General features: G+C 38.0%; 1 protein-coding gene and 1 pseudogene across 2 annotated transcripts in view; one reads left to right on the top strand and one right to left on the bottom strand.

Annotated features, from left to right (window-relative positions):
* The window catches only part of ntrk3a (neurotrophic tyrosine kinase, receptor, type 3a), a 206034-nt gene that overhangs the window by 28511 nt on the left and 150931 nt on the right, over positions 1 to 26592 (top strand). The window contains exons 2-3 of the mRNA XM_081355621.1: positions 21720 to 21794; positions 24511 to 24582. Coding sequence (XP_081211747.1) covers positions 21720 to 21794; positions 24511 to 24582 — 147 coding nt within the window. The remainder of the gene's footprint in view (positions 1 to 21719; positions 21795 to 24510; positions 24583 to 26592) is intronic.
* Positions 19933 to 20742, bottom strand: LOC308684215 (olfactory receptor 52N5-like; annotated as a pseudogene). Its single transcript has one exon. The product of its transcript is annotated as an olfactory receptor 52N5-like (transcript).

Raw genomic sequence — 26592 nt, 5'->3', positions numbered from 1 at the left:
TAAAGGTGCATTGCGCAAGTCTCTGAGTTTTTGCAGAACTATGCCCCCTCTGGCGACAAGCGAAACTGCAACACTGCAACTGAACGCGCTTGACGTCACGCCCAGTCTCAAATTCCGACCCGAATCCCTCTTATTTATTTTACTGTACAGGATTATAGAGGCAATCGCAGTGAACAGAGAAGGGCTCATTCAGCCCATCAGGCAATTGTTTAAGCATGTATGGGTTAGAAAAACGGGTTTTTTCAACATGAAATGTTGCGCAATGCACCTTTAAACATCAAGCGCAAGAAGACTGGCACAGACAGCACGTGAGCACCAAATTCAGGTCTCCTCCTCTTTGAGCTTGAACGGACACGTGCATGCAAGATCAAGTCAAAATGCCCATCTCGGCGAGTACCCTCTCAAACACAGTCAGTTAGGCTATGTGTTGTAAACAACAGAGAAATAAAAGGATGTGTATCATTATATAGGATGCGTTCATTTGTCTTAAAGTGACAGCAGGCTAATATTCCTGCTGCTGTCTGTCACCAATTTTAATCAAACAACAAAAGAGAAAGAAAAAATAACTTTTGTAGCTTTAACAAAGGTAAACTGAATTAACTAATTAATTGATTTATATTTAATTTATACAGTGAAGACTACGCGTTATTTCACATTTGATTAGGCTATTCAATGTCTGTACCTGAATACAGTTGAAAAACATAAAGCACTGCTTATTTTATTTGCATCTTTGTTCTATTTATCTATGCTTTTAATTTGTTTATTATTTTCTATGCAGATGCACTATCCCAAATCACCTCAATCATCCTAGAATGATTAATTCTTTATTCATATTATCTGGTGAAATTGTTTTCATATCGCAGACAAACTAAATATCAAAATGTTAGTTTTTTCCAATGTCCTGCAGCCACAACAGTAATGCTATCATGTTTTTTTTTTTTTTTTTTTTTTTTGTATTTGGAGTATATGGAACAAAAAAAAATATTTGTTGTATTTTCTGTTCACTACTATAGAGGTTTACCCAACTATGATGACTTCTGCTTCTGAGAACCCTGGAAATGTGAAAAGGGTCCACTGGAAAAAAGGGCCTCTATCTACATGTTTTCAAATCTCCATAAACGTATCTATACATGCAGTTCACTGCATTTTCCAGCTGAAATGAACACTAGAGGCAGTAACACACCAACAACTTTAACTCCTATTCACATACATTATGCTTATGGGGCAGTTCCTTGCAAAATGTTATGACCCCAAAACGCTTTTACCATGCATGATTTATAAACTAATACATTTTGACATTTGACATTCACATAACCAGCTCCATATGCACAGCATTTTTGATGTAGTAAACTTGTTTTGAAGCTCAACTGGTACACATTGCAATTGTGATGCGGAGTGCTTGGATACGAGTCCTTTGAAAGAGTCGCCAGATTCAGGTTCATCTGTTTCGGATAAACTGAACATGGCGTTATATTAGCATCGTTGAAATTGGTGAGTTTTGGTGTATTTTATTTCAGTTATCTTCATTTTATTTCATGTTTTTCTTTTTCGTTTTAGTTAACTAATAACAATGAAGCACGCTTTTAGCGCCCCTCACTGGAAAATTCACTTTGAATTTGTTGCAATATGTGCAAGAAGCAATGCCATATCAAAGCCTGGGTTGATTTGTTCCAATCAGCTCCGTCACATTTATTAAACAAGATCAAATCAATAAGATCAGCTTGCGCTTTTATTGCAGATCTAATTAAGCAGTTTGAGACTCGGGTGGGATTCGCTGGCAGAGATGGGGCGAATTTGGCCGCGAGTACGACAACAGAAGGAGTGTGCGCGTCTGTGTTTGCAACATGCACACATCACTGATCCGTTGAACTCATTAAAAGTGACGTTTATTAATTTCAAAGGCCTTTTGAACCTCATAAAAAGACAATTGAGTGTTTTGAGTGCTGTTCGATGATCGGTGCCCTCTCATTTCCTATTACGGCAGCTGGTCTTCAGCGGTTAATAAACTCATGGAGATTTGTGACATACTGCGGTAAATGTGCTTCTTAGGCTGGCTCGGTACATCTCACCATAATTTATTTTTTTTAACAGCTCTAAGAGGCCCGAGTCTTTAATGAGGATTAAACAATGTCATATGCTCTGACTAATGAGAGCATTTTTACACTTTTCTTTGATTTCTCTGGCCTGAAATGGTAATTGGGTTTAGTGTTAATCTAAAACATTAGCTACAGCCGAACGGGGCTCTTCGGCCAGGAGAATGCTAATGCCAGCTCTCATTTCCAATCTGTAAAAATCACAGTGACGTTGGACATTGCATATATTAGCTTCACCAGAGGCTAGCCATTGTTTGAAGTGGGACTTCAAATAAATCACGGCCCGCTAGGCACATAGACAACCAACAAGTACGACTATGGTGTCTGACACGTTATTAGACTTAAAAGTGACTAAAGAGCAGCTTTGTTAGCAGTGACAAAACTATCTCGGAAATTGGAGAGAAAGTGAAAAACAGTAGGCTAGTGTGCTTTTTAGCTGGGCTGTTTTAGCTTAGCACAGCAGTGTAGCGTCAGTGTGCCTACATGCTAGATTTCTGTGAGTATGGTGCATTACTGTACATACAGTACAGTAGATGGGGGAAAAAGGAAGGTTTGTAATCATTGTCAAGCCAGTTTTCTTTATTTCAAACCCAAATCTGTAAAAGTCTGTGTGTGTGTCCTGTGTACCTACAGTATAAGTCTTAAGGCGAGACACGGCAGGCAAAAACATTGATTTTCATGCAGTGGTCAATTTAGAGATTTTGGGCTAGTTTACTCCTTTAATATGTGTTCTTTCAAGCTGCTATAAAGAAAACGTTGAAAATATACATTAATATGATTATTTTATTACATTTTGTTTACTTGCGGCAGTAAGTTTCTCCCGAATTTACCAGGAAGTCAGTATTCCAACGCGACGCGCCGAGATCCGTCTGTTCACTGAAGTCTGTCATGACCGGTATCGCTGTAAAGCTCTGAGTCTCCTGCACAACGCTATGTAACCCAAATATGGCCATTTCCTTTCTATCAGTAACCAATCGTGAATGTCCAAAGGGGGATTTAAAGCTAACCACGATTTCTCATTTAGAGCCATTTAAAATTTTAACTGCCGTTTTCTCAAAATTAGTTTTTTGTCATTCTCCAGTAAAAAACATCTCAGCCTATGTAGCACCTATGTACACCAAACTTTCCAGTTATACACTTAGCAGTATTCTTAAGATATTTTCAGAGGGATTTGTTAATAAATCATTCCTGGCCTGATTTCTGTGACATTTTAATAAAAAAAAAAAATGGTGAAAATCGATTTTTTTATGGCTATGGACAGTATATTTTGATTTCCTAGGTAATGAAAGCATATATCCTGAATTTTTTTTATTTTCATCTTGTGTGTAAACAAAATGAAAAAATAATTTTGCATCTGGCTTTATCATATGTTCAGATCTAACTACCGAAAATATATGCAAAATCGTGCATATTTAATGAGATAATGCCTAATTTGCATAATTAAACATACACATTTCTAAAACTTGTAATACATTTTTTTATATACTTGTGTAAGTAATCAACTGAGGAGGTTTCATGGTGATATCTATTATTTAAAATTTTTACCCTATTCACCTGTAGTGTCTCGCCTTAGGTGTTATTTTAGTTTTTATCTTAGATATTGCAGTTCACTTTCTCCTGAGACAATACATAATATGAATATGAAAACTGAGATAAGACAGCTTTTAAGCATAAAATAACCTTAGCAGCAAGTCTCTATTTGACAGAGTTAAAGGAATAGTTCACTAAAAAATTAAAATTCTGTCATCATTTACTCACCCTCAAGTTGTTTCAAACCTGTATGAATTTATATCTTCTGCTGAACACGAACGAAGATATTTTGAAGAATGTCGGTAACTAAATAGTTGATATGGAAGTCAATGTGGTCCATCAACTGTCTGGTTACCGACATTCTTCAAAATATCTTCATTTATGTATGTCATCTTTCCGTTATCTACCTCGTCTACTTGTGACCCAGTCGACCAAAACGCATCTTTATACCAGGTGTAAACAGGGCCAAAGATTAGCCAGTAACTTCCAGAATACACTCGCGTATAAACATGAAAGTGTTATTTCAAGCGTTATGATTAGCTTTGCTTTAAAAGCTTTGTTACATTGAGGTTCCAAGATAACCGACTCGGGCTTGCACGCTAACATGCGTGTGTGATACAAATCTCATAAAAGACCCAAAAGATGTGAGACCTGGAGATAAAATATAAAGCCCAATCATGAAGCTATAAAGTCTAATTTTTAAAGGATACAGCAATAACTTCCCTCAGCAGGGCTGACTTAAGTTTCTCTTTCAATGGCTATTTATCTGGGCCTCGCAGATGGGAGGCACTTAAAACCCATTATTTTACACTAAGCAGTGGCTGCCCCTTTATTTTCTTTCTGCTGGGCTCATGTGGCCTGGCGCCAGAAGGATATGATCCCCTATTTTCTCCTGACAGAACGGCTCTAGTGGCATGCCATGCTCTGGACTATTTCAGCGTTAACAGAAAAGCTGATGACAACATGAGGCCATCTTAATCCTGTTTGCATCTTCATTTGGCTCAGACCTGTAGCCTGCGCTGACTGAACTATAGCCGACCCACCCAACTGGTCATTTCAGCCACCTGAGGATCCAAAAGCAAGCAGGAGGAGGATTTTCTTGCTCCGATGCAATCTTTTACGCCGACGTGATGGGCGTTAGGTATTCTTTTCTGATGCCATAATATAACATAACAAAAAATTAGTCAAGATATTGTAATTGTAATATGTAATTTATTGTTTTTATTGATTGAGAGTCCTAAATAAAGCATATTTTTGTTGATGCACCTTTACCAGAGCGAGCTGAAGTTTGTATCCTGTTTAGCAAGATCTAATAGCATGCTAATATTCAAACAAAAGGAGTGTTTCCATGGAAACCTTCTTTCAGTATTCTCTGTCCACAGTGACCCTGAGCGTTTAATGGAACTCAATGAATGAGATAGTTTCCCATTTCTGGTTTTGAGGATGCAGCTGTATTCACAGGTGAATCCTATTTTCTCAGCATGTTTTGATGGATTCATTTTTACCACATGTACAAAGCACTGGCACAAATTAGCATAGCGTCACTCACAAGGGAGAATGCTTTCACGTTCTTCAGACATGTGACATGACTTTCAGCAGTGCTATTGTTTAAATCTTTTAATATTTTGTATAATGTGTGAAATTATGGGTGTTTTTTCAATCTACTCATTTCCAGTATAAATTGGAAACTGCGTGTTTCAGCCTTTGGACTATTTCAGCTCATTTTAAAGGTGAACTAAGTAACTTTTTTTACCTTAACTGAACAGCTTCGGAGTCAATGGAATGGTTATATTACTTATTTCGGGTTGAATGGTGGTCGTTTCGCACCCCCCTGGTGCCTCTGAGCGGAAAATACGCACTTGCAACTTTGAGCCGGCGGGCCGCCGGCCGCCGCGTCAGGAAGTCTCGCGATGTAAACAATTGCTTTACGGCCAAAAGAAATCTGCTAAAATGCTGTCATTATTGCGCTCCCTCACCCTGTCCGAACCCGAATGAAGAAGACGTTTTAAAGAATGTCCCATCTGCTTTGATGTCGTTGATCTATAGCCTCTGTTGTCTGAGAATCACTAACGAGTTTTTACAACAGTGTTGTCAAATATCTATTCCGAAGCTGTGGGGGGAGCTCTAGAGAGAAACCTGCGAGCAAAAAGCGAGAATACAGCGAAGAAATCCCAAAGCTACTGAGTGCTGCTTTAAATGATCAAGAAGAAAATAAGGTTCTATTTGTTTGCATTTGTTAATCATCATAAAGTCATCATAATGAAACAATGAACATTATTTCAATTGACAGCTCTCTGAACTGATAGATCACTGCTGTGAGCATGTAAGATATGCTGCTGCTTCTGCATAAATAGACATACATAAATCCTGTTGCAGATCTAGGCAGGTGGAGCTGGGGGAGGTGGAGGGGATCAGAGGAACTCTTTAAATGTTTAGGACTATTTAAATGTTGAGCTAGCAATCTCAAAGGAGAACTCCGGTCAATTTTAACATTGAGCTAATTTTTTTGTACATTTGGAGTGCTGTCAATACAGAGAACAATGACAAAAATCGGTGTTGCCTACACCGAGTTATTCTATTTTTAAAATTTGCACCCTGTTGACTTCAATGGGGCAAGTACTAAACCTGCTTTTAGCCTCTTAACATCCTTGATGTGTCATTACAAGTGCACAGGTCATGTGAGTGATTCCTTCAGAGTGAACACGAGTGAATCTGACTGCAGTAGATGTGATAGTAATGTATAAAAATGATGTTATTTAAGCCAGCGCAAATACCTGTGTTTACATCCTGTTTTCGGTGGAAGTCCAGAGTAATCGATTGTCGAGTTCACGCGCATGGGTTTAGTTACCTATGATCACGCGCGTGAACTCGGCAATCGAATACTTTGGACTTCCACCGAAAACAGGATGTAAACACAGGTATTTGCGCTGGCTTAAATAACATCATTTTTATACATATCTTTCACATCTACTGCAGTCAGATTCACTCGTGTTCACTCAGAAGGAATCACTCACATTTTCTGTGCACTTGTAATGACACATCAAGGATGTTAAGAGGCTAAAAGCAGGTTTAATAACATGGTGTAGGCAACACCGATTTTTGTTGTTGTTCTCTGTATTGACAGCACTCAAATGTACAAAAAATGAGCTCAATGTTAAAATTGACCGGAGTTCTCCTTTAATATTTTTGTGGAAACAAAATACATGTTGATACATTTTATTCTTTGATGAATGGAAAGTTCAAAAGAACACCATTTATTTAAAATAGAAATATTTCGTAACATTTTACATGTTTTTACAGTTACTTTTGATCAATTTAAGCATCCATCTTTTAAAAAAAAACTTACTGACCCCAAACATTTGAACAATATTGTAGATTAGTGTTAAAAATGTATTTTAACAGAAAAACAAATTGAACCTTATTGTAAAATTCTACCAAAATATGAACATTAAGGTTTATTTACAGTGTTATGGTAACTACAATACATCAGTACAAAGCACTTTTGCTAGTGAACATTTAACCTTTTGAATCAAGACACATTTGAAAATCAAGTGTCAGTCGTGTGCATCTGGTAAACCCGTCTTTGTACTTTGTCCCTCTTACCTTAAAGCATGAATATGTTTGGTGTAGCACGAGCTGGAATTGCATCATTGCTTTCCGATATGTGCTTGTTTTTACAACCCGGGCCGGAATAAATTGCAGACTCAGCACAGTATGGCCGTACCTCATGCTGCTGAGGGCTTGTTGATCCAGAATAGCGGCGCTGGGATAAAAGCAGTATGCTAATATGCCTAGCGTTCGTGTTCATGTGAACTGATTCCTGTGATATTTGCAGCACATACCACCTTCCTGCTTTCGATCATCAGGTGTGTTTGGACTACAGTATAGAACTATTATGATTAAATTGCTTTTTTGAGCAATTGGGGTGTTGGTTTTTTTGTCTTCATGTAGGCTGGTTCTGTAGGTGGTTGCAAAACCGGTCTTGAAAGCTGCGGCCTGCGGCTTCCAGAGAACAGCTGAGGGAGTGGGCGGCTTCACCGCTGAGATCAGGGGCGGCAGAGATGGAGGGAGTAAAAAGAAAAGGCCAAACGACCTCCCTCGGCTCTTCTGCACCTCCCTGTGCCTTCTCTTCCATCTCTGGCTAGAGCGCAGTCATCGGCTTAGCCTCACGGATTGCCACAGGGGTCCGGCCGCAAAAAAGCATTCTGTGTTTCTTTCAAGCCAATAAATGAGGCTTTGAGAAGCAGTGCAAGTTTGTCTGATGGCTTTTAGATCCTCAGTGTCACCCCTGTAATTTCTGCACCCAGTTGAGTTAAGGTCATTGCACTGTCGCTACTCTTTGAACCAGGGCTGGGATTCTGGGATTCAATCCCTGAATCTTTTTCACCACTATGTTTCCATACGTGGTCATTTTTGTCATTGTTAACTATATTTAAAGCTCTAATTCCTGTGTAGCCTGTTCCTGTGGCTTTAGCATGATGTTATTATTAAGTCGTTCTTTCTACTTCATAATCTCATGTTTAATTCAATGTGATACTTTTTGTTAAATTTACTCGCAATTTCTGAGTGAAAATTGTTTCAAAGTAAACCCTACTCCATTTTTTAATGGATAGCGAAGGTCATAGGTTCAGTTCCCAACAGGGGTTTTAAAGTTTTTTATATTTATATTTTAATTTCAATTTAGTTTTCAGTCTATCATTGTTAGTTTTAGTTTTTATTTTCAGTTTTAATTTTTTGTTTATAGAAATAAATATTTTTTCTGTAATCGAAATAAAGATAAATGAGATATAAAGTAGGTGAAAAAAATGTTGCCTGGGCAACTAACTGAAAAGTTTAAGCACTAAAATGACTAAAATTAAAACTGATTAAAATGAATGACTGACTTAAAAATATATAGAAATATATATATATAAAATACAAAAATACATAAACATTATTACAAAAGGGAAAAATGATTTAAAAAAAGCTAATTTAAAATATTATTAAATGCTATAATATATAAAAATGCTAAATTAACACTGTAATGTAATGTACAGATGGGTTGTAAAGGTTTTGAGTTTTATATACCATATACCACACTGTAAAAAATCCAACTTACGTTTTGTATGACAAATTCAGTTTTTAAAGTTTATTCAACTATTTAACATGAAAAAAGTTGAGAAAAGTTGAGATAACTCAAACACGTAAGTTGAGAAAACTCAAAAATGTCCTGCAGCTGGTTGCCTTAAACTTTTAAGTTTTCTCAACTTTTTTTGTAAACTCCAGTAAACTCCAAAATAATTTTTGGACAATTTTAATTTAATTGTAGTTAGTTTTAGAGTAATAATTTATTTTAGTTCAGTTTTTATTTTCTACTTTTTAAGGAACATTGCCACTGACCCCCTAGCAGTTAAAAAACAAAACTGCAAGCATTTTGCAGAAGAACATTGTTTTGGTTGTGCTTCGGCCCTGTGTGACTGCGGATTAGTTTAAACAAAAAAAAAAGTTACATAGTGTTTCTTTAAATTTAGTTTCAGTCTATTTAGTTTTTATGAAAGATAATGATACTGATTCCCTGGAGTTGTACGTACTGATTAATATACCTTAAAATATCTGTGGAATGCATAAATGTAAAACATTCTGCTGTATGATTGAAATTCAAGCAAGACTTTTGACTGTCTGGGGGCATAAAGTCTGGCGCTTTATATAGCGAATTCTGCAACAAAATGGAAGGTCAGCTTAGCTAAAACTGTTTTTTTGACCTTGTGGTCAGAGTTTCCCTCTGTATATGTCATAGTACTGAAAATTTCAGTTCTATTTGAGGGATTCGTTGGAAAGACATGAGTCTGGCCATTTCAGGTTCATGCTAAACTCTTTTAGAAAGGCGTGATGTATGAACCATGCAAACCTTGACACAATCCAGCTTTATAGGAAGCACTCATTTTTATAACATCTAAATGAAAATAAAAGAACACTCTGTGAGTCGATGTAAAAAAAGTAGTGTTTTAAAGGTTAGTGGAAGCTTTTTAGACTTGGCTTTGGTAATATTTAAAATTGTACCTATTTTTTATATTTTTTTACCTTTGCTTATGTAATGTCAACAAGTCTATTATAGTCCTATATTTCATCAAAGGCTGGTCCCAGACGCATCAGCATCCGTGGTTACTGGAATATGCTTGCTTGGTGTTTGATTTCTAGCTCCTTGTTTATTTTTTAGCATTCCCTTTCAGAGTGCAAAGAAGTTGGATCATTGATGTGTAAAATAAATGATCTGGACTCCTATAGCTTTGGCTGTGCATCTGTCATGTTGACGACCGAAAGGAAAGAAGGGAAGGAACAACAATAGAAAGAGAAATGAAGTTTTGTTGGGTTGTCAGATCTCGCTACGCCAGCGTGTTGCTACATGAAGTTAATTATTGGAATGGTTCAGTAACTCACCATGACTTTGTATTCATTCTTCACCTAAAGCTGAAGTGAAGGAAAGATTTAGAGCTGGCAGTCTCCCAGCGTTTCTTTCCGTCTCTCAGGTTCCCTACATCAAACAGAGCACATATGCAGATCTCCAATACTGGAATATTTATGAAACGCAGACCAATCCCTCCTGTTGCGACGCCATTTCGGAGATGGAACTAGAAGTTTTTGGAGGTTTGGGATGTGATGATGTACTTCATAGAGCAATCTGCTCTTGGCAGAGAACGCACCAGCGGTCAGCGGTAATTTTGTTTCTGTGAAATTTAATGTCATAAGAAATTCTCCTGTGTGAAACAAGAAAGGGCTTGCCTGATGAAAATCTTTCTCATGAGCATCAGCATTTTGTTATGAACTGGATCAGAGGTCATACATGCACATTTCCCAAGCTGAGAACTTTGACAACATTACAGCAATTCGTTTTTTTTTTTTTATTGCTCTTAAATATAATTTTTATTGTCTATTAAAATAGTCAAGTCAAGTATATTTGTATAGCGCTTTTCACAATACAGATTGTATCAAAGCAGCTTCACAGTATTAAATTAAAATAATACAACAAGGTTTGTTTCTAGTGGAATTTATTGATTGATAAAATAAAATTAAATATCCCCAACTGAGCAAGCCAAAGGCAACAGTGGCAAGAAACCGAAAAACTCCATCAAGTGACCTAATGGTGTCCTAAAACTCCTTTTTAGGAAAAAAAAAAAACCTTGGGAGAACCCAGGCTCAGTCGGGGGCCAGTTCTCCTCTGGCGTTTATGAACTAGAGGCCGGATTGTAGTTTGAACTGTAAGATTAAAAATAAAATATTATATGAATGCTTGGCCGAAAAGATGCGTCTTTAATCTAGTTTTAAACTGGGAGAGCTAGTCTGAGCAACGAACAGTATCAGGAAGGCTATTCCTGAGTTTTGGAGCTAAATATGAAAATGATCTCCCTCCTGTGGTTGATCTGGATATCCTAGGTATGACCAAAAGCCTCGAATTTATTGATCTTAAAGAGCGCGATGGATTATAGGGCGATAGAAGATCCGTTAAATAGACTGGAGCTAAGCCGTTTAGGGCTTTATAAGTCAGTAGCAATACCTTGTAAATAATACGGAACTTTATAGGTAACCAATGCAGTGATGATAAAATCGGTGTTATATGATCATATTTTCTTGATCTAGTAAGAACTCTAGCGGCTGCATTTTGGACTAACTGTAGCTTGATATTGAGGATGCAGGACAACCAGCTAATAAAGCATTACAGTAATCTAGTCTCGAGGTCATGAATGCAACTAGCTTTTCCGCATCAGAAACTGATAGGATATTACGTAGCTTAGCAATGTTTCTAAGGTGGAAAAAGGCTGTTTTTGTAACATAAAAAATGCTGTTTTTGTAACATAAAATTGCCATGAGCCTAATTGCTCCACTAAGGTGGTGGCTATCTTGAAAAATGGCCGCCATCTTGAAATTTCAAGTAGCTGTAGGTGGCTTATTGTCAAGTGACCCACAGAGACTGCTCATGCCAATTTTCATGCTTGTATCACCAAATAAACCACTATATCACTTAAAGGCACAAAATGTAACTTTTTTGCTTTAAAAATAGCAAAAATCACTATATCTGTTATATTTTTTTTTTGTTGTGTAATGTGTACTTACATTATCCCGACTGTTTCCAACAACCTTCAAACCAGGAGAAATTTGTCATTTAATTTGAGAAACGTCCCGTTTCTTCATTTCCGTTTTGTCGCCGCCAATGGCGTCATATCCACGTTGTCCCTGGTTTCCGCTCGTGCTGCCATGGCAACCAGAGCTATGAACCAGAGCCATCCCAAAGCGACTGACGCGGACAACTTTGTAGTTCGCAATGTCTATTTGCACGCTGTTGTTGTTTCGTTCAAACATTATGGACCATGGCAAGCAGACTTTGGATAAAAAAAAGGAGAACTAAAACGAGAATCAATATCAGCGCGGTGTTTTCGAGATGCCGAGAGCTCCCATAGACAGTAACGTTATATAAACGAGAGCTACACGTCCGAGACTTCGATCGCTCCTACATGTACTTTATTAAACAGGTGAGCACATTTACATAAAACGAATCAATGTTTTATAACGTTCAACAATGATAAAATGTCAAAATATGATCTGTATGTTATTCTAATGTTGATCTAGTTTACTGCTAGTCTCATACAGACAAACTAACACATACATTTCAACACATTCAAATGCAGTTTAGTGTGATAGTGTAATGTTAGACCAGGTGAAACAGCGCTGCGTTACCTCACAAGTTAAATTTGTCTAATAAACTGACCTGTGAGTAGTAATTCTGCGTGTAGTTCGGTAGAATGAAATGTCCGTATTCCTTTTATATCCGCGGGACTTGCGTCGCGTTTGGAGCTGATAGCTGTCTCTTAGCAATCCCGAACTGCTTCATATCACAGTCATGATAAAAGCATTGATGTATTCAGTCATCCATAAACATTATTAGATCGGTCGGCTTGACGTTGACGACAAGATCCATAATTCTTAGCAAATGTTGTGTCATCAATCTACGCCTTTGTTATTGTAAATAGGTTAGCGACCCCTAGTGGCGAAAAATGCCATACTGTACGTTTAACTGCTCCACTAAGGTGTCGGCCATCTTGAAAAATGGCCGCCATCTTGAAATTTCAAGTGGCTCGGACAATTTTCTTGTCAAGTGACCCATGGACACTGCTCATGCCAATTTTCACGCTTGTATCATAAACTGAACGATTCTGCCAAACATAAGCACTTAGCCGCTCCACTAAAGTTCCATGTGGGTCATCTATTATTTCATTAACTTTTCCTGTTTTTTGTCATGGTATCGGTTCAGTAGTAGCATCGAGATATTTTAGTCAGGTATCCTATCGAAGTCATAAGATTTCAAGATTTACGCATTTGAATTAATAAAATTCCATCAAATTTAATTGAATAATCCTTACATATGATCCATATTATGAATCAAGAATTTTAAATAAGTACAAATACTAGAGCTTAATTAAACATTTGTATAAATCTTAATGGAACAAGGGAATAGGGCCATTTCTTATATCATCTGTATTCATAAAAAAAAAAAAATAAGATTTAAACAAAATGTTTTATTACACTCTAGTTTTTTTTACTCATTTAAAATTCTTAATTTGTAAGGATTATTCAAGTCAATTTGATGGGATTGTACTATTAATTAATGTATAAATGCTATGTCATACTTGAATTTGTGTAGATAGTGATAGATGCAAATTTAAAGCAATATGCTCATGTCTGACTTCCGCTTCACATTGCTTCAAGTTTTTGAATGCTAACTTGGGACTTAAAACAAGACATGCTTATCTTGTTACCTGCAGCTCTGCATTGGTTTTCACAAAAAAACTGATATCTTATATTGGTTTTTGATGTGGGGAGAATGCAAAAGGTAGGGCTTCTCTTTCACTGAAGGGACCTGTCTTAGATAACAGCTTTTTTTGCTGTTGTTCACAGAATGGATGTGTATTTATATGGTCATCATTTACTCACCCTCACATCTTTGCAAACCCAAATGACCTTTATTTTTCTTGGATGAAAAAGAGCAGCTTGGACACTCTACTAAATATCTCCTTTTGTGTCGTACAGAACATAGCTGAGGTGACAGTGTTATGGAGATATAATGTTTTTGTCTGGAATATAGAAAACATCCTTTATTTTATGGTTGGAAATTTTATGGATGGAGGAAATTCAAGTTTGATGGTTTCTTTTACAATAACGATTTCTTTATATGACAGCAATATAAGCCATAGCATTTTGAGTGAATTTGAAAAGTTTTATGGCAGCATGTTTTTTTTAAGGCAGTCTTGAAGTGTCAAAAGAGTTTCACCATAAAAGTAATGCTTACATCTCTACAATAAACCGAATTGTGATTAATTCAAGTCATTCTGTGGCCTTCTGCAGAAGCTTTTAGCTCTCATGAATGTTTATTGTGGAAAACCGTTGCACATATTTAATGAGTCCTCACAGGAATGCTTGTTAAGATTGTTTTATGTATGCTTACTAGAAAGATTTATGAATCCATTATAATATGACTGAAGAAGGCCAAATCGGTCTGGAAATGTACAGAGGATTCGCAGGAAGTCGTGTCTACTTTAGATACTTGTTCTTTAGACACCTGGGGTCTGCTCTTTTATTCATTACTGGTCATTTAGAAACTGCACAGTACAATCAATGGACCCATCAATTAGTCGATGTGTCAGTTAATCACAGGGGCAAAAACCCAGCTCACACTTTTGGATCTGTCTAGTCCATCCGCCAACTTCACCTTTCGATTTCTCCATGTCTTCAACTCTCAATTTAAGCGCAATCTGCAAAATCTAGTCAGCGTTTAAAGAAATGCTGATGATTACTCAAAGAACTGTGAAAAATCATCCTGATAGCCAGGTGTGACTTGCACTCATGTTGTTCCAAACCTGTATGATTTTCTTCTGTGCGATACTGTTCACTCAGAATGTAATGAACTTGAATGGGTACTGAGGCTGTGAAGCTCCAAAAAGTACCAGAAATTTGCTGTAAAAGCACCAAAAATGTAGTCCAACATGACCTGTGCCCTATGTTTTAAAGGGATAGTTCACACAAAAATGGTGTCATTTCATTTACTCACCCCAAGATGTTCCGAATCTGTATGAAGACGACTTCTTTGAAACAAATTTTGGAAGTCAATTTTCACCAAAACTACCAACATTCTTCAAAATATCTTGTGTTTTCTGCTGAAGAATTGCATGCATGCAGATCATGGTGAGTAAATGATGATAGAATTTTTATTTATGTGGAAACTATGCCTTTAAAATATGGTGCTTTTTATTATTGGCAATTCTATTATTATTTATGATTGATTTTATTTTTACATAGTCTTTTCATTTTAATTTTAGTTGAAGTTTTTTTCATCCAATTTGTACATTTTATTTATTTTAATGCATGAAATATATTTCAATTAAAAAACTTAAGCAGTTTTAGTTAACAACGGTGTTTGACGTTATACTATGGTCAGTTTAACATTCTTCAAAATTAAATAAATGTAAAGTAAATGATGGGGTAAAATTTTGAGATCAGCACATTTGTAGAATTGTTATAGTACGATTGCCATATCATAAGATCCATGCAATGAAAAGACAGCCCCTCAATCTTCTCAAAGCTCAAAGAGCCACAGTCCAACTTGCCATAAATATCACTTACGAGCAGAATCATGCGTAGTAACCAATCGGGATGTGCGTCGAGCCATTTCTGTGCCGGTTTTGGTCTGTTTTTCTCATAAATGCACCCACACTCGCCCACTCATACAGACACAGATCAAGTGTAGATGGTCGGCATGTTCAGACCGGAGATGGACATTGTTAAATTTCTACGGCTGATGTAAATATGTGCAAGCCGAGCTCAGAAAACCTGATGCTAGCAACAGATGGAGAGCAGCTCGTAATTTCCCGGGCACATCTATCCGAGATGTGTGTCATGCAGCTGCTTACCGCGGTGTCAAGAAAAACAGCATCTGGGTGTGTGTATGTGTGAGCGAATGAGTGATCTGGAGAGAGAAGCGCCTAAGTCACTGAATGATTGAACTGACAGTATCGAGAGCATGACACCGTGGCAAATCCCAGAAGTTTTAAATCATTTGTCGTTAAGTGCCAGAGATAAATAAGCGATTAAGACTCGGGATTCCTTTAGGAGTGCGGCAAAATGGCCTACACCGTTCGATTCGCTCGCCACCAGATGCCAAGCGGCACTTCCTGTCAGCGGACGAGAGGGGAGACCTCTGGGAATCGCATTTCCATGACAGCAAACTACAAGTGCGCGAATTTGCATCGCTGACGAGCCAAATGCTTCAGGGGATGTGGCAGCTTTCTCCTCAATTAAACGCTTTGTCATTAGCTTAGATGTAATTGCATTGTGGGTAATTTAAACTAGTCGTTTGGGAGCACCAGACAACGAGTAATGGTGAACTACAGTCAATGAAATTAGAAATGTTTGTTGATGAAAGTTTCTTTTGGGTTAATCAATAATAATGAAAACAAAATAGACAATTTTTTGTCTATGCTTACCAAGACTGCGATTCATTTTATAAAAAATACTATAGAAATATATATTTGAAGTAAGTGCTGTACTTGCTATGAAGCAGCAATAACAGCAGTGTAGCAGATCTATTCTGCCAAGACCAAACATATCAACATTGTCATATCCATTATCATGCCAAACATTTCAAGAGTTGTCATAACAGAAATAATAGTTTGTAATATACAAATTCTATAATGTTATAAATTCTGCATTTTCTAAGTGTTTTTAATATTCTCTAAAAGTTTGTACCGTTGAGAGGTTTTCATCATTTTGCATATAGTAATATTTTGCACTAGTATAAGACTGTTTTGTGAAACCGGGGGATAATTGTGATCCGTTTAACACTGACTGTAGTAAATTCCTGCCTGCATCTCTTGCCAATAACAAAAGAACCATGAATGTTTCTTTACTCTTTTATTTATTATTTATCATTGTATTTATTTTATTCCATTAGTGCACCACTTCTTCTCTTTGTAATTTTTTATCTCATTGATATTTGTTTACTGTTATAATGAGGTTCTGGTACAGTATATCCACATATGTCTCCAGGCTGTCCTCTATGGCACATGAGCCAGCTGAAGACAGATGCTGGTGAGGCAGAAGCCTCCTGCTGTTCATCTAAAACCCTCCGTCACTGACACTGGAAAACACTCTCCTGCAGCCAAGAGGGTCCTTCAAACCCAAGGGCTTCCAAAAACCACATTTCACAGTACGCCATTGATTAGGAAAACAGTTTTTCTCTGCGTTCCGGTCTCTCCCCCAACTAGAAAAGTTGTTTAGCGATTTGAAACATTTGTAAATGTGTGCCTGCTTTGAACATCACCATTACAAGACATGCAACTTCCACATAGAATTACACTGAAATAAGTCTCTTTTTTCATTCTCCTTGATCTCTGGAAATCTCCACAGATGTTCTGTTCCTGGATCTATCCAGGCTAATTTTTGGTTTGCAAATGACTGGTTGGCCAGGGGGGCTCGTGGCACCACTGACGTACCAGGAGGAGGGCAGCGAAATGGAGGGCAGGGACCCAACCCGGAGGGCCCTAAGGTGGTGCGGAGGGGGGTCTGTGTTCGTATCACACGAACCTGCCTCTACTTGGTGGCACTGAGTACGGGAGGAGGCAAACCTGGGTCCTTGAACTGTACTCGTCTGCCAACTGGCGACACAAGAGGGGATTGAGGCAGGCCAGACTGATCTGGGGTGTCTGATAATCTAAACCTCTTGAAACCCAGGGTTGAGAATTTCTGTCCTTTTGGCGATTCGGACACCACTGTACTCCGGAGAGACAATGGTGGAACAACAACCACCAGAGAAACTTTCGTCCCTGAGACTTTAGCCTGTATCAGGGACGCTTACTCTTGCCTCCTGGACTGGCAAGATCTGACAAGAGCCAAGTCAGTTGCCTTACAGAGTTCACCCATGAGCTGACAGTCTGGCCCACCCTTTTTGCACGTCCTGGAGTGTTTTAGCCTGAAAAAGTTGTAACAAGGCCAAGGCGTGCATAGAGGCGGCGGCTTGCCCACAGGCTCCATAAGCCGTGTCTAACAAAGCAGACAACAACTCCAGAGCCTGTGAAGGGAAACACAGTTCTCCAGAGCTGGATGTAGCGGCCGTCGGACACAGGTGTGCCAGAACAGACCGCTCCACCGGAGGGATCGCCGTATAACCACTCGTCACGCCGCACTCAAGGGTAGCGAGGGGGGAGGAGCCATCCTGGTCACTTAAAGCTGTAAAGGGTGCCTTCCATGACCTGATTAGCTCCCCATGCATCTCGGGAAAGAAAGGTACTGGATTGGTGGGCAGAGCCCGATCCGCTCCAAGAAACCAATCATCCAGCCGAGACTGAGCAGGCCCGGGCGGAGGATTCCACTCGAGCCCGACAGCCTCGGCGGCCCGTTTCAGCATAGCTAACGACTGTGGATCTGACTCAGGCCATGCTGTACAACCCAGGGGGGACAGCATGGGGGAATCGTCCCCAGACAGTATACAGCTCGCCCTCAAATGTAGTGGTCGGCATCCTATCCCCCTGGTGAATTTCCAATGGAACGTCTAATTCACCCATTACAGATGAATCAGTGCGCTCAACACTAGAATCCAAAGGTATCAATGTAAAGGAGTTGTGATGAGTCCACAGGGAATAATCTCCTGGCGGAGCCTCAAACACAACTCTTTCGATCACCTGACTCACACCACCCGCGAGAGAGTGGCACCAAATCAGGGACTCTACATTCGCGAGCGAACGAGAGTCTAGATCTCAACACCGAGATTCACACAGAAAACATGCACCATCCACAAAAGCTGCCTCAGCGTGTTGTATGCCCAAACACGGGACACAGAAATTGTGACCATCACAGAGGGCTAGGGAATGACCACATCCAGCAGCGTACAGGTGGAAAGACATCCTTCCGGAGAAGAAAGATGAAAAACTCGTGTTTACTTCCTTGGAATAACGCCCTTCACCAGTGCTGGAGCACACAGGGATGTCCGCGGCTACACTGATGTGAAACCCCGTCAGTGAAGCACTCACTTTCCTCGCCCTTAAACCAACCGTCAGCCAACAAACACAAAGGTTGCTGTGAGAACAGCAGTTAAGAGATTCATAAGCTTGTGATCACCGCTGCCTCACGCTGTAACGTCAGCACTGGGAGAGCTTCCAACAGAAGTGCCGACACACACAGACTTGTTATTAAAGTTAGTATAGATCAGTAATAAAGTAGTAATAACGATCACTTTCTAAGTGATCTTATGAACCACTGACAACTCTTAAACAACTGGTTTGTAAATAAAGCTATATTTCATTTAGAAATGATAAATTGATCATTAACAAAGTATGAAAATACATTTATTAAACACATTATAGATATGCTTATAAAACAAGAATAAAGCATTTTTAGCTGTATTTATAAACTGCTTATTAATGTCTATTAATATGTCTGATTAATAGCATGGATATATTATAAAGTGTTACTGAAAGTTCCTCAACTAAGCAGCCAGTTAAACAGCAGCTCTACAGTCTCAGAGCCTCTCTAGGACAGCAAGCCATTCAAACAATAGAGAAGTGTGAACGACGTGTGTTAAGGGGCCATTGCAGTTCCTGCTCCAGCCTACAGGAGCGCTGCTGAGTAAGGACTTAAACACACACACACATGTAGGTCCCCACTTGGTCAAAAATGTAAAAAAAAACATGTTTTAAAGCACGACCAACAGGGCACTTGAAAAATGTCCCCACTTGGCTCGGCGGTCCCCTGTTGGTGAATGTGTAACGACACCAAGGTCCCCACTTAGATAGGTAGACGAGTACACACACACACACACACAGACACACACACACACACGCACGATTACACAAACAAGTAAACAAAAAACTGCATACGCTTCATTGAATGAACTAAATATGCTATGCACAGCTTTTATGTTTTGCATTATCAAAAACAATCATCAGTTCAAACTACTCAAGCTGATTTTACAGATATGAAGCAGACAATAACTCATTTTAACAGAACATGTTCCATCAACGACAAAAATTGTTCACATATACTGTGTCTTTCTGCAATATTTGCAATATCTTCACCAGATTTGGCTCAGATCATCTTTTTATACCAGGCTGATTAAAAGTTATCAAAAGCGTTTTGGGGGTGTATATGATTATTGATCATGATTATTTTGTGGAGAAAAAGTATGGGCTAAATAATTTTCTCAGTAGCACTTTTACAATATTATTGATATTCTCGTTTTCATCCAGAGAAAATGGCATTTTATAATGGATTTTTTTTCTTTATAATTAATTTACTTCAGATTAACTTTATTTCTGTACCAAAACTTTACAAACTTTTGTCTTATTTCTTTGGTTTGTAGACCATATACTAAAGGATTTAGTCCTGGTGGTACAATGTGAAACATACTAGCTAATTTCCTGCTGTCAGAGTATTCTGGAAAACGATGGAGAAATACCACAGTGGCACAAGAAACAAACATGATGATATAAACAGCTATATGAGTACTACATGTTTTTATGGCTTTGGTGTTGAGTGCTTTGTTTTTGCTGGTTATGCATACAGAAGCAATCTTGGTATATGTTATAAACACCGACCCAAGTGAGAAGGTAAAGACAATAACAGTATAAATTATTCCAAACACATTATTTATGACCACATTTTTTTACAAGACAGTTTAAACAGTGAGGCATTGTCACAGAAAAGGTTTTCAATTTTAGTTCTGCAGCGAGACAGGCGTATAGTGAGACCTAACATGATAGACACCATGAAAACTGATGCTGATAGTTTAATAATCATTTTATTGGTCATTATAGTCATGTATTGCAATGGATTACATATAGCCACATATCTGTCAAAGGCCATGATCATCAGCACATAGTGGCATGCAGCTGCAAATATGTTCCCAAAATATGCTTGAACAACACACTCCACATATGTAATGTAACACTCTGAGGCTTCCCTTAAAATGTCCTGCAATAAGCGTGGCAACATGACAGAGGTCCCTAGTATATCATTTACTGGAAGGTTACAGAAAATGCATAGGATGATGTAGATTCTTCTCAGTTGAGATCAGGATTATAAGTGTAATGTTACATGCCATTGTGAATATAAACCAAGAGAATCAGGATGAAAATAGGATAGGAAGACTGAGGTGTAACTTTCAGTCCCATGTGAATGGGAAATGACCGCCTGTATTGCCATTAAACAGCCTGGTCAAGCAAAGGTTGTCTGTTTGCAGATACCTCTTTGTTTGATATTTTGTTGTCTACGTAATGAAATTAATAGTTATAGTTAACTGGTTTTAAGATTTTAATATTTCATTAAAATGTGATACACAGAACTTTGATTTGCGTCTACTCGCCGGCATGCCCTCGTTGTCTTTTGAGCGGCTGTGTTTATCAGCGTTTATCAGCGGATGCCCAAAGTGTTCAAGCTGGGGGAACTTCTAGAAACATAGTTATGGCGTTGGTGAAACTTCTGAAAACATTTATTAATCAGAGGCTTGTGTTTTAATGGGTGCTAATTCACAAAGTGATGATGCCAGCTGGCTCTTGTCGCAGCTGCGCTGAAGAGGTCTAGTTATTTCAGTCAACTACTGGCACCAGTACTGATAAAAATCATGAACACTGTCTATTTTTGTTCTTCGGGATCTAATAAAACGTTTTATGCCTTTATCAGACGTTCTTCATCAGTTGGAGTTTTTATTTTATTTCTCAGTGGATAATTGTGCATGCTCATTTATACTATTTTTACATTTACTTTTTCCTTGAACTAACACTCTCTTAATTGAATAAAATACTTTAAATAAATAAATAAATAAATAAAAGAATTTAATAACACTGCAACAATGTAGTCTTTAGCAAATCTAAAAAAGATAATCTGTTTTACATATTGTGCATTTATCATGATGATGTAATACACTTGATGTGCTAAATCCACTTGTACCGTATGATAAATTGAAAATTTGATTAGTTTTCGTTCTTTTAACAAATTACAACATCTTCCCTTTCTCTGCAGGCTAATGAGAATTTCTAGATGCATATCTTCTAATTCTATATTCTGGATTTGTTATTGCAGACACATTGAGAACTGGTCGGGCTTGCAGGAGTTGAGGGGCGTTGACATGGAGTTGTACAATGGGCTTCAGAGACTGTGAGTACCACATCTTTTTGATCTGACATCTGCAGGAACGTATTGCTAGCGATTGCAATCTTGCATGGGCGAGTTTCACAGTGGCTTATTCTAGCCAGTCCCACATAAAAAGTGTCTCCCCAAGGCCTGCTTTAAAATGATCAAATAATGCTGCTGAAGTAGCCAGAAAATTTAATTACATCCCCCAACACTCTCCATCTGGTCAAGACTTGCTTTACCTCGTTCAGTACGGTGATGCACATATCTTTATTTGGCTCTTCATAAGTAGGGCTTCCTCCCTCACTAGAGCCACTCAAACCTCCTCTTACTTCCTATTACAGCTCTACTGGTTAATGGAGAAATGATTAATAAGGTTCTCATTAGCAGTTAACTGTAACCCGCACTATTAAGGTGACGTGGCAGAACCTGGTCACGGTCTGGCACAGGAGCTGAGAAGATTCAGGTTTTTTTTTCCTCCCCCACAGTGAATGTGTGATCACTCTAGGCTTTTAGCATGCGAATTTATGTCAGAGTCCACAACATGAGTCACACACTGGGGCTTGTGTTTTTAATAAATAACATATAAAACATTTCAAATGCATAAGTAACTACTCCTAGGACTTCTTCGCATTGAGTCAAGAAGTCAGTCTCCGATATTTCAGATGCTGAATTTTTTTTCATTTTTTAAATTTGCAGCCCAAAATTTGAAACTTAAAGTTTGGTACGGGCATGAAATTTGCATATGCTTGCGCTCTTGCTGTTCCTGCATTCTAATACAAATGCAGGTTCATCAAACATTTAGCACACTATTTTAATGCAAAAACTTGCGTCATTTTCACCCAATTTAGTAAATTTAGTCATTGTCATTATTTGAACTTTTGATGCAAATTTGGCTTATTGCACCTTATCCGTAAAAAAAAGCGATATTTGTTAGACACATTGCACTATTTCCGCCCGTGTAAAGCAGGCAGTGAACATACTTTTTTAAAGGAATAGTTCACCCATAGATGAATATTCTGTCAACATTGTTTAGACCACCACTTTTTTTCAAAACATAAGAAAATCAGATCGGATTAGAACAACAAGAGGATTATCATATGAACATTTACCGTTCACACCAAGAACGATGACTACCGGTATATAAGCTTTCACACCAACGCACAATAACGTTCTTTAAATGTTCAGTCTCTTCAAATTCTAGTGGATTCTAATGTTTTTATCATCTTTTATTGTTTTTTTTTCTAGTGATCAAGGTAGCAGTAATTAATGAAATGACATAGGAAATGAATCAGCATTTGTATGTTGCAGTCGAATATCAGCATTTTAAGGAGCAAACAGGATTTGGGCATGCATGTTAAAAACTCCTATCCTCTAAATAAAATGCTCAGCAATCTTGTGTCTTAAAATCACCCTCCTCAGAATCAGTCTGATATGAGACATCCATTTGGGCCACCATTCGTGATTCAAAATTAGCAGTTGATAATCATCCATATTAAGCATTGTGTTCATCGGGCTTAAGTCTCCAACCTCATGCAAAAAGAAATACTTTGCTGCAATCGGCCCCGCAAAAGCCCCTAATAACAAGAGCTGAGAGTGCTTCGTGCAAATAATCTCACAAATGCCAATGAAATTTTTTTTATTCAATATACATAATTGATTCCAGCTGCCAGCGTAAATAACTCCAGAAGCAAGGATGCAGGCTCTTGATGATATTCTGCCCTTAATGATGTTACTTGAGGAGAGGAGACAGACTGGAAGCGAAGATTAGATGATGTTTTTTTTTTCCTTTTACATCCACATTTCCCCTTTTGACACTGCTGCGAGACGGCTAGACAATTAGCAGCCCGTTTAGCCCCTAGCTGCTGTCAGATCCATTTAAAATGAAGAACGTGAACTGGTCTTTCACTTTTCTTTTACCAGCTCACCTCCTCTTATACCTATGATTTGCTCAAATAAGATATTTTTTTTACTTAGTGCAGCATTTGACATTAGCATAACCTAATTGTCCTTTGCCGCAGGTGGTTAATGTCTTTTTGTAGCGCAAGTATACCAAGATTTCCCAAGATACCATCACATATCTTGCACTCATTTTACATATTTGTCATGACAAACATTTTCTCTAAGCTAAGCGTGGTGTGCGTGGCTGCACACTTTTGATGTTGCTCCCATGCAGATGAAAAAATTGTGTGTGGAAAAAGCTAGAATCAGAGATAAATGAGTGGTTTTCCAGTATGTGTATTTATTTAATAGAAATACATAGTGAGTGTATTTTGTGAAAGGAACGTAGCAATAAGAGTTGTGCGTGTAAACCTCACTCCCCTGGTCTCAAGAGGCACGCTAGCGACTGACACTAGAGGCTGTGGTCTTTAGCGGGTTGAGTAGGACCGGTAACACATACATATGTTCTTTATATTAATTAGATATAATTCAAATATAAACAAAATTGAATAATCATCACAAAAAGTGGCTTTAGAAGGCAATATATTGTTTTATTTGCATGTGATTAATGATAAGCCATTCGGTGACCTACGATCTACAGCAATTTATTTTGCAATCATGTTTGTCAGTCTGTCCAAGGCGTCTTTAAAGACCATTTTTCAGCATTTTGCATGTTTCAAAATTTTATGTCAACTTTTAAAACTGTTTCAACTTTGAAAAAATGCCCAGCAAGAAAAAAAAGTATGTCAAAATAGTTGGGAAACTACTAATACCTGTTTGTTTGTCCTTTCCATTTCAGGACCATTGCGAACTGCAACTTACATGTGATTCAGCCACGAGCCTTCGCTCAGAACCCAAACCTGCACTACATGTGAGTCCTGTGTTCGAGAATGTTCTCGCACCATCTGATTAAACACCTCATTTGAAAGTCAATTGTTTGTTCCTCGAGACTCGTATTGTTGGAGATGGATCGTGAAGTTGGGTTCACTCGTTCATCTACGCCGCGCAATAGATCTTCTTAAGTAGGCCATGTTTAGCAAATTGGGACAATGCATTTTCCATCTTTGGCTACTCTCACGGTATCATGGCTGCTCTTAATCGAGAGATGCCTCGGACCCCGTGCATAATTTATGATGATAAAGTTCTCCTCAATGTGTTGCTGAGCACCACCCGCAGCTATTTCTCAAAAGTGAGCTTTGCAAGGAGGCCTGCAGACACATACGTTGGTTTTAATCTCTAAAGAGCAGCTTTGCATTGCGCTTGTTAACATATCGTCTTTGTCTTTAGTCGTTTGATGGTTTAAAATTGCTTGACCGAAATGACTCCTTTCGATAATTGGCTTAACAGTCTGTGCCATAAAGCGTCTATGTGTGCCTTTTGAAATTCTCTGTGTTAGATTGCACGCTCACTTCCTCGTTCCGACAGTCAGCAAATACCCTCGGTTGTGTGTTCTAAATAAACAAAGTTTGTTTGAGGTAGAGCTGCCTGAGTTGCTGGGAAGAAGATGGTGGAGAATGTGGGCAGAGAGAGAGAGAGAGAGATGATTTGCTTAATGAAGGCTGAATTGGACGAGTGTGACAGGACTGTTATTTCCCAATTTCCTGCAGTGAGCGGTGGAAAGGACATGGAATCACACAGTCACCTCCACACACAATTTGTGCTGTCCATCACAGCCTGAAAATACACTTATTTTTTTCTCTGTCATAAACTGACGCCTATGCGATTTTGTGTTGGTGAGCGCCCGGTGAATGTCTTCTGTATAGAATGTTCAGGTATTTGTCACTACATATGTCCATTGTAAGCACTTCAGTAGGGTGTGCGATATAATTTTTTACTTGTCAAGCTTCAGGTACGACCTGGACAGTAGCAGTCTGTTCCAGCTCAAACTATGTGTAGACTTTGGCTTAGAGCACACTTTTGTGCACATTTTTGTAATTCTTCTGAAACATTACCGCCACAGTGTCATTTCCACCACATTGAATTGTTGAACTTTTTTTTGGAACAAAATAGCAAACTCATTTGTCTTTCTAAATCTATTTTCATAGAGCATCCTGAATAAACACAACTTGATTGGAAGTGACTTTTTTTTTTTTTTTTACTTTCACACATCGCGTCTTGTATTTCAGTTTTCCCTGATTATTTTGTCTCTTAAAGTAACTATTAGGGGCAAAATTGTTAGTTGTGGAAGAAATGAGGAACAAACTGATGCACATCACTTGGATATTTTTTAAGATATTTAGGTTGATTTAAATTTTTGTTTTAGATCATCATAGTTTTAAACGTATAATTTACGTTTTTATTATGGATTTTCATAGTTTAGGATTGAAATTCTGGATTTCAAACAAGGGAAAAATACATTCTGTAAATAAAAAGACATTTGAAAGTTCTTTTTTAAATGCAATATAGTATATTTTTATGGAATTTAATAATCCATTGGACATAAAATGGCCAAAAGTTTTAGACACTTTTATTAGTAGCCAAATAATTTTTAAATGAGCCAAAATAGAATATCAAGGATATTGATAATTAGCACATTATGGCCATACGAATCATATTTTGGAAATCTTATTACTATAATGCACTCAACGTTGAATTTGTATTTCTAGTGTGACTAATAAACAGGAAATAGTATGATGGTTTTTTTTCAAAATAGGAGGCAGAATGCAGTATATACTATGTATGCATAAGTGAGGTGCCACTATAAATCTAGTCTGAACTGCCACAGAATTGAAACCAAAAGCATTGCAAGCTTAAGTTGATCGTAGAACAATTGCCACCAATGCTCTCTACGATCAACTTAGGCTAACGATGCTTTTGGGAAACACAGCCCTGTTTAGTTTAACCTATTAAATACTAGTGATTGAACAATGGTGACCGAGAC

This window comes from Scardinius erythrophthalmus (genome assembly GCF_964197995.2).
Source record: "Scardinius erythrophthalmus genome assembly, chromosome: 24".
Taxonomy (NCBI): domain Eukaryota; kingdom Metazoa; phylum Chordata; class Actinopteri; order Cypriniformes; family Leuciscidae; genus Scardinius; species Scardinius erythrophthalmus.
This window is presented reverse-complemented; position numbering and strand designations above follow the sequence as displayed.